At 38.5% G+C, this 8,775-nt stretch overlaps 1 protein-coding gene across 2 annotated transcripts; it reads left to right on the forward strand.

The window, feature by feature from the left end:
- Nucleotides 1-660: 660 nt before the first annotated feature.
- Nucleotides 661-8,756, forward strand: LOC108039998 (transmembrane protein 184B). 2 transcript variants are annotated; one of them, XM_044457948.1, is made up of 8 exons: nt 661-1,006; nt 4,073-4,325; nt 4,387-4,552; nt 4,616-4,874; nt 5,046-5,385; nt 5,610-5,684; nt 5,741-5,825; nt 7,232-8,756. In XM_044457948.1, exons 2-8 carry the CDS (start codon nt 4,074-4,076, stop codon nt 7,513-7,515), a joined length of 1,461 nt encoding a protein of 486 aa, XP_044313883.1. In that variant the 5' UTR covers nt 661-1,006; nt 4,073; the 3' UTR covers nt 7,516-8,756. The 2 variants fall into 2 exon arrangements, with proteins under 2 accessions (XP_044313883.1, XP_044313884.1); XM_044457949.1 differs by lacking the exon at nt 7,232-8,756 and adding an exon at nt 6,042-6,746.
- The last annotated feature ends 19 nt before the right edge of the window (nt 8,757-8,775 follow it).

Consider the following 8,775-nt stretch of genomic DNA (forward strand, 5'->3'; position numbering starts at 1 on the left):
TGTATTCATAAATGGATTATAATATATTATCAATATAAATGCACAAATTTAAAAATGTTAAGAAAAATGGACGTCGCTCAACCAGAAGATATGGTTGAGCCGGACACAATGTCAAAACATTAATAACATATCCTTTAAAAGGGGTCCTCATATTAACCGGATGCGTGTTTTTATACTCAAAAAAAGGGTATAAATATTTCGTGCACAAATAGATAAGAACTCAACGGACTTAATTATTAAACGTCATAATCTCAAGAACTATAAGATTGCAAAATAATAAATATCTTAAAACAAAAAAACACCCGACTCTTTTTTCTATATTATTTTTAAAACGAAAAATCTAGGAAGTTTTTTCAGTCAAATGCAGTGTAGACTTCGACTTAAATTAAGTTTTTCAAAAATTATTTTAAATTTTTTTATGAGTGATTCTATTCACATACTCACTAGATACATACATTTTTTGAAAAATTGATCATTGCAATTCAATGTGCCAGTGGAAAACGACTATTGCTTGCGCCAACGAAAATGCAGTGCAGTGTGAACTTAAGTTGTATTTAATTTACGAACCCCAGACGAAAATACCAAGTGTTCACACCCCCGCACATACCGCAAAACATATGTTTTGGTATTTTTTGTGTATTGGCATGCATATTTCCGCGCTCAGTGTAGTTAGGTCACACACCGACACAAATCGTGCGTAATTTTCATTTATTTTGCTCCGCTTTCCTTCGCTGTTTTCACACCCACTATCGGCAAAAATAAATCCAGGAATTGGGCCCAAACATTGGCCAACACATTGTGTGCGTTCGCGGGCATAGCTAACCGATTTAGGCCGCTCTTTTGGCCCCGATAAAGGCGACGACGTCAGTAGGCGACGCGACTGGCGTCAGGTGAAAAAAGTCGAAAGAAAAACTAATAATTGAAAATTAAACGGGAACAGCGAAATTAAACGAAATTTGCAACTGTGAAAACGCTCGAAAGCGTGGAGAGTTGCATTTGAAAAAAGGTAATTAGCGTCTCAATTAAAATGGAATTATTGGGACTGTGCGTGTGTTTGTGTAAAAGTTGTTTTCCCTGAAATAGCAAGTTGTGAATTACCCGATTCGATGACGAAATTAGTGAGCGTGTTTAATGTATTTACGTGTGTGTTGTCTGTTTTTATTAACGATATACATGTATTTTTTGCATTGATAAGCAAGGTGTGAATGTGAGTGGGTGTGGAAGTGGGAGGGAAAACGATAAGATTCCAGTCTTCTTCCCTCTCCACTCTCCAAAAGGTCGTCTTCGCATATGTTATTTTCAATCCATATTTTTTGAGCTTGAAATTTAATTAACCCGCTGAAGCCCCACAAAAGTTTTTTACCACCTACTCCCTCCATGATTAGCAACTTCCCAGCCCCTTCCATTCATCGCAATATGGCTTTTACTCGTCTTTCGCCACTTTTGGAGACTCTTCGCGTGGAGACTTTTGCTTGGCCAATTTCTGTGTATCTCCGCCAGCAGCAACTTGTTGTTGCTTCTTCTTTGTGCAGCTGATTGTGTATCTTTTTGCGACCTCTTCTTCTTTTAAAAATTTACTTCTGGGTTTCAGTGTCGCTGAATTCGAACGCAAATTCAATCGTTTAACATTTAACGCTTTTGCGTTTTGGTTGGCCGAAAGCAGCTCACAAAATCGGGTTCAACAATACGAGTATTGTTAACTTTTGCACGAGTTCGTGACTCATTTGTTATCTCTGGACTGGAGTGATTTTCATTCGACTAATGGGAAACCCATGTCATATTCATGATATATTTTAAAATTTGGCCTATGGGCCTATTATTGTTCTTTAATTCAATTAATATAATATTTTAGTAAGTTTAATATTGTATTTCCTATATTAAATCTACCATATTTCGCTGAACATATATAAGAACTTTAGTTATTAAAAAACGTTTCTAACAAAACAAATTGAAAATAATTGAAACTTAAATAGCTTCTCATTTGTAGTTACACCCTTTTTGTTTTTGAGTCACATTACAGGTTGTTAGATATCCGATTAGAGTTTACCAATGGAAATTCTTCGTTAAACCACTCCCAAAATATTTCTTTGCCTTTCTATAGCAAAAATAAATTTAAGGATGCACTTGCATTGTAATTAAAGAAATTTTGATATGTTTCTTTGATCAGTTACATGACCCCATTAAGAATATAGAGTTTCGAATTAGTTCACGTGACTTTTTCGGTTTCAAGATAGACTGCTCGGCTAACAAGAAAGCTACTACCAAGGGTCTGGTCAGCTATGATGGTCGAGGAACTCAAGAAACGGAGTGTTGCCTCCAAGGAGAAAGAATTGAAGGTTGGCCACTGGTCGGAGAAGCTCCGTCTTTCGCTGTCTCTGCGCAGCTTCAAATTACCGATGCACTCATCCACTTCGTCCGAGGAATCCATTAGAATTTCCTAACAAAATGCTCCCCAAGGTCTCAATAACTATAGTTAAATAAAAGAGAGTATATACGTATTTTTCGCTTGTTTAAATTAACTTTATGTATATTACTTATGTACTTTATTTTTTTTGGAATCTTTTGTTTTACTCCAAGTCTTATCAGTGTCATATTCATGGGTTTTTTTTCATATTAACAATACACATTTGCAAAGTACATTCTTGTACAATTCTTATTTTTTTTAACGACTCGTTAAAATGCGTTATAAATTCGTTTCTACAAAAGCTTTTGATTTGTTTTCAACATACATTTTTATTAATACCCTCTGCTTCCTCGAACGCTAATCGGATTAATGGCCGAGTGTCCCAATAGTCCACTTGAACTTCCATATGTTTCCGTTTGCACACAACATTTAGTTCATTTTCTTTGTACCAGACCGATTACAATGCACTCTGGGTTATTTCTGTACGCCTAATTAACTTCGCTGCAGTCTTTATCTCCTCGAAAAGCTCCCCAAGCATTTTCAGAATATTTTAAAAGCGATTTCAGTTGAATAGACTCGCTCCCCGACCAGATGCACCTTATAAAACCATCACTGTCTGTAGATATATAAAAATGTACTTTACTCTGCTTGCTTAACACTTGTTTATTGATTGGTTGGCATTACCAGGCGGGTGAAATCGATATGGAGCAGTTGGAAGTGACCCTGAGACAAGGTGGAAGGTGTGGAGGTGGCCATAACTTTCCTTGGCAGCGCCAGAGTCCATTATTAATATTGGATTGCGTGATGATCTAATGCGCGCACCTCTGTCCCTCCGCTCCTAAATCCTACCACCTCTTTTTGCACCACCCACCGCCGACTCTTCTGTTTGTTTCTGTTTTTGTTTTTCCTGCCGCTCCACATTTTCTACATTGTTTCTTTGCTGACCCAATTCGTCCAAACATTGTTGCAGTGCTGTCGGAAATTTTGGAGCAACATATCACCGATTTAAATGTGTAAAAATATGTGAAGCTAACAAATGTTCTGAGAGATATTGTAATTGGGGTGATATTGTATAAGAAAACAAAACTGCATATCCCCAAACAAGTTATTTTCATATCGCAATCAAAGCCTATAATTGTATTTATTGAATAATCATTTTATTAACAACTATTTATGCATATTTTTAGCTATAACTTTTCATACACTATTATTCAACCTCTGCACATGACTGATTTACTTATTTCTGCGAACGTGTTGCTTTCAAATTATACAAGCGGGATATGAGATTGCAAGTATGCAACCCAAGTGTGATTAAAAAATCATGTTTATCCAGACACGGTTTTGCTTCTCTCTAAATACTCGTCATCAAAAAAAAAATGTATTAACTTTAAAAATTTAAACCATAAATGTGTTCAGTCTAAATCAGTTCTGACTATAATTCAGCTAGAAGGTCAACACAGCCATGCTGAAAACTGTTTTCGTGTCTCTGAGTAGAATGTCGCTTTCGGAGCAATGTTCGTGTGAAAGTCGAGACGAGTACGTAAACAGTTTGCCTGCCTTGCCTAGCTGTCTGGTCTGGGCATTTCAACTGGCCCTATCACAATTTCTGAACCCAACCCAGTTTCACCCACGCTAATCCGTCTTCCCCATTTTTGGATTCCATTGCAGTATGAGCACAACCGCCGCCAGTCTCATTGAGGCGGCTATTAATGCCAGCAGTGTCAACGCCACAGCTACGACTTTGGGATCGCTAGAGACCACAGGAAAGACGAACTTCGTGGTGCAGGTGAAGAACGCCCAGATGAGCACGCCGCTGGAACCGCTGCTCCACGTGGGCGATGGCATCTTCCTGCAGACAAAGACCGCCCAGGTTCTCGCCGGAGTTTGTGTTTGGGCTGCCTTGTTCATCACCTGTCAACAGGTAAGTTGTGTATTTGCATATACCTGACCCATTTACTAATGGAAACTGTCTTCTTTCACAGATCTACCAGCACCTGCGCTGGTACACGAATCCGCAGGAGCAGCGCTGGATCGTGCGCATCCTGTTCATCGTACCCATCTACGCCACCTACTCCTGGATCAGTCTGCTCTTCTTCAACTCGGACAATGTCTACATCTACTTCTTCACAGTGCGCGACTGCTACGAAGGTATGTCTACCTCGTTTGCGACTTAATGACCATCAACTAATAGTTAATCCCCTCCTTACCTAGCCTTTGTCATCTACAACTTCTTGTCGCTGTGCTATGAGTACCTGGGCGGTGAGGGCAATATAATGTCGGAGATTCGCGGCAAGCCCATCAAGACCTCGTGTTTGTATGGCACCTGTTGTCTGAAGGGCAAGACCTACACGATTGGCTTCCTGCGCTTCTGTAAACAGGCCACTCTGCAGTTCTGCCTGGTGAAACCGCTGGTGGCCTTCATAATCATCTTTTTGCAGGCCTTTGGCCACTACCACGATGGTGATTGGAGGTAATGGGTTTATCTTTAATTACCATAGTTATTGCATCTTATATAATGGCATACAAAATCGCAGATACGTTTGCTCGCTAGTGTGTGCTTTAAATTGTAGATATCGCGTAGAGCTTCTTACATCGACTTCTTTAAAATTCTCACTTATATCTCTATTTATCTCTATTGCAGTGCTGATGGCGGTTACATTTATATCACGATTATCTACAACATCTCCGTATCTCTCGCGTTATATGGCCTCTATCTGTTCTACTTTGCCACTCGTGATCTGCTAACTCCATTCGAGCCCGTCCTGAAGTTCTGCACCATCAAGTCGGTCATCTTCTTGTCCTTCTGGCAGGGCGTGGGATTGGCCATCCTGGAGAAGGCCAATGTTATCTCGCCCATCGTGGACAGTGCAGGCGCTGTCACCGTGGAACCTGGTACCGTGTCCGCCGGATACCAGAACTTCTTCATCTGCATCGAAATGCTGTTCGCCGCCATCGCGCTACGTTATGCATTCCCCTATCAGGTGAGTTCCGGAATGCCGAAGTGGGCCAAGATTTGACAAAGCTATTTACGATTTCTGGTGATTAGATAGTGGTGGAATAAGTGCTTTTCTTGGTTATTTTGGGTGTTTATTAGGTGAAGTTTATTTTCTAGTTGGGAGATATCTGAAAGTTATACATGTAATGATGAGTTGGCTAGAAAAACATAATACACCTCTTAATAATACCTTTGTACATTTTTTTTTAGGTCTACGCACGCAGCTGCATCAGCGATGGTCATGGACGATCTGTCACAATGCAGTCAATTTCCAGCAGTCTTAAGGTAAGTTTTTACCATCTTTTAAGTTCCCTTCGATCTAAGACTCCTTCTTCCCGCAGGAAACGATGAATCCCAAGGATATAATGACAGATGCTATACACAACTTCCATCCGCAGTACCAGCAGTACACTCAGTACAGCTCAGGTTGGTTTTTTAAATCCATTTTTTTAACTTTTTAGACCAAACTCTCTTTGTGTTCGTGTCTGTGGCATGTTTCATTCTTTTCGTGCCTGCTAAACTTATCTTATCTCTTGTGTTCTGTTGCTCTCATTTAATGCATTTCGATGCCTATTTCCATTCCATTATGGTTATGTTTTTCACATTTTTGTTTTTCTTTCTTGTTTTTCTTATCTTTTGCAGAAGTAACCTCGGCTCAGCGTTACGAAAAGCTCTAAATCAATATCAAAAGCAAAACTCTAGCGATGCTCGCTACTAAACACTAATTGTAATCACAATTCCACAATTCCAAGCGGGACGCGATCCGAAAACGAAGCAAATAAGTGTACTTATAGACTTAGCTTAAAACCCACAAGTATCCCCGGAAAAAACTCCAAACAAACCACACTTACTCACTTCACAATGCTGAAAGCTGAACAGAAATTGCCTTAGTCTGTCCTTTGTGTTTAGGGATTTTAGAGTCCCCCGTTCGCCGCGCGCCTCTGTCTGTACTTCTGTATTTCTTACGTTTACACTTTACACTTAAATTTAAGCATTTTTTAAACAACTTATTTAAATGTTAGATATGTACGAAACGAACTATAATATTGTACAATATTATGTATTTGTAAACAAAGATTTTATTATACTGTATACAATATCGGCAGCTGCTAAACTAGGTTCTTGGTTCGAGCGGTATTCAAGTTAGATTCCCTTCAGCATTTATTTACGTATTTCCGTTTCGCTCAAAGATACCAAAAACAATGTTTTTCTTTATTTTCTTTTAATTTGCCCCTTTGACAACCTTTTTTTTGTGATAAGCTCTCGTCGTGCTTCTAATTACTTCTGTTTGTAAATGTTTAAACCAATTGTATAAAATATTTAGCAATAAATGTACAATAAGCTTGACAACTGTTTGACCTGCCTTGCCTCGTTTTCTTCGTTGCATGTTCATTGGACTCATTCAAACTATGCATTTATTCCTATACCTTGATTAAGAATTCAGTAGTTTTTTAAATTAATTGTTTAAGCTTAAGAGTTTTTAGTTATTTTTTAATATTCTTGAGAAGTGTTTGTTTCAATAGGGAAAATTATACTATCTTTTATTTTGCAAACTTTGTAAATCATTATTATTTGGTACGAAGATAGTTTCAATGCCTATTTCCATAAAAAAAACAATTCATTATTTGATTTCTCTCAACTTGTTCTCTAATATCTCTTTAAAGTATTAGTATGCTGTAGTTTATAAAATGAATTTAGCTAAAAAGGAACTTAATCAAGGCATAGGTGATGCAAGCATGGCATGATCTAAGGGTCCCTGTACATAGATATAGTTCCTCGATCCGTGTGCCCCGTTACGATTAAGCCCATTCCCTCCACTAACACCCAAACAGGTGGCAAGAGCTCGCGCGGCATTCGCGTCTCCAGCTATGATCCGGATGATCCGAGCTCGGGAGCTGGAACAGGATCCATGCAGGCTTCTCAGCCCACCAGCGGGGGATACAATGCGGTGGCCACTGGACCAGGATCCGGTGGAAACGGCGGCAGCAACTGCATGGCCTCAAAGACGCTAGGCAACCAGAGGAAGTTCCAGCCCGGCGGTCAGCGAGTCGCGACCATCAGCCAGAACTACAACGAGAAGACCATGCTGCTGAGCAGCGACGATGAGTACCAGTAGAGCGGGTACCCAGAAGAGGATGGGGATGGTTATCCCCCATTTATTGTTAACAAAATTCAGTCTTTCGTTCGGATCCGATTCGATGGGTTTCGTTTCGTTTATCCAGTTTGCTGATTCTGTCGCTTGTACAATAATCTTAAGTAGCCGAGCAGCATAGAACATCACAACCTATTAGGCAATTAAAGAGAACTCATTGATGTATCTTGTATATTTCAATGTGTGGATGGGGGATGTAATCTATAGAATTCGTAGATATTCTTTTCAAGAAATTAAGCATCTAAAATAAGAGTACGATTTAATTTTCAAAAGTTTTATTGGTTAACATATGTATTTGTTTAATATTTCATTTTATAATTGAGTTTTGTCAAAAGAAATTATCAATATAGGCCAAATAATACTTTATAGATTACTCGTTCCATCCACGATCGACTATCCTATCGCATATTCCCATATATATGTAGGGTACGACTTAATCTTCGCAAAGATATTTTGTATTTTTACACCGCATATGTAATTTGATTCGCTTCGATTCCATTTCTCTTGTGTAAATTTGTCAGACAATTTAATTGTAAAGCGAACCAAAAACTGAATAGAAATCAAAAATAGCAACACCGAACTGCAACAGCACTTCTTGCGTCTCACGAACCGTCTACAGGCTGCTTCTACAATAATTACTGGCGGAGAAGCTGAGGAAAATCTACACAGAAATATATTTATAAGCAAAGGCTAATTTTTAAAGCAAACTTAAAACAATACATAGCTAACTTAGAGCGAATTGAATGAATGAATGAGACCAGGTCCAGAGCCCAGATTCCAGATATAAGACCCTTTCCGGACTCGAAATGTATAAACGAATTTTACCCTGTACAGAGAAAATGAAGAATTCCACAATTGGCCACTACCCAAAAGCAGTCGAGAGCAGTATTTTGATATTTAGCCAGGCTTCCCATCAATTTACTTGTGTGTCTGGACCAACGCAGTGAGCGGCGCCGGAAAAACCATAGGAAAAGTCAAATTATGTATAATTATCGGAAGTGAAGTAACGGAAAACCAAAGCAGAAACGTTTTTATGTACATTTTTTCGTTAATAATATGAAATGAGAATAAAGTAAATGTCATAAAGTACTCAAATTTAATTTATGTATATATTAATTGCAGTGTTTTTCTTGAATTGGGAATATAATGTCAGATAGTAAACTAAAAAAAAACTATTTTATTAATAAAAGCAAATTTAAGCCCGATGTCTATGGTATTTATCAG

The sequence above is a fragment of the Drosophila rhopaloa genome, unplaced genomic scaffold, assembly GCF_018152115.1.
Source record: "Drosophila rhopaloa isolate 14029-0021.01 unplaced genomic scaffold, ASM1815211v1 contig_163, whole genome shotgun sequence".
In the NCBI taxonomy this organism is placed as follows: domain Eukaryota; kingdom Metazoa; phylum Arthropoda; class Insecta; order Diptera; family Drosophilidae; genus Drosophila; species Drosophila rhopaloa.

What these genes read in the sequence shown, in the direction of transcription:
- LOC108039998 (XM_044457948.1), top strand. Translation starts at nt 4,074, where the DNA reads ATGAGCACAACCGCCGCCAGTCTCATTGAGGCGGCTATTAATGCCAGC. An exon ending in TGTTCATCACCTGTCAACAG is followed by an intron (nt 4,326 to 4,386) that starts GTAAGTTGTGTA and finishes CTTCTTTCACAG; the next exon opens with ATCTACCAGCACCTGCGCTG. An exon ending in GTACACTCAGTACAGCTCAG is followed by an intron (nt 5,826 to 7,231) that starts GTTGGTTTTTTA and finishes ACACCCAAACAG; the next exon opens with GTGGCAAGAGCTCGCGCGGC.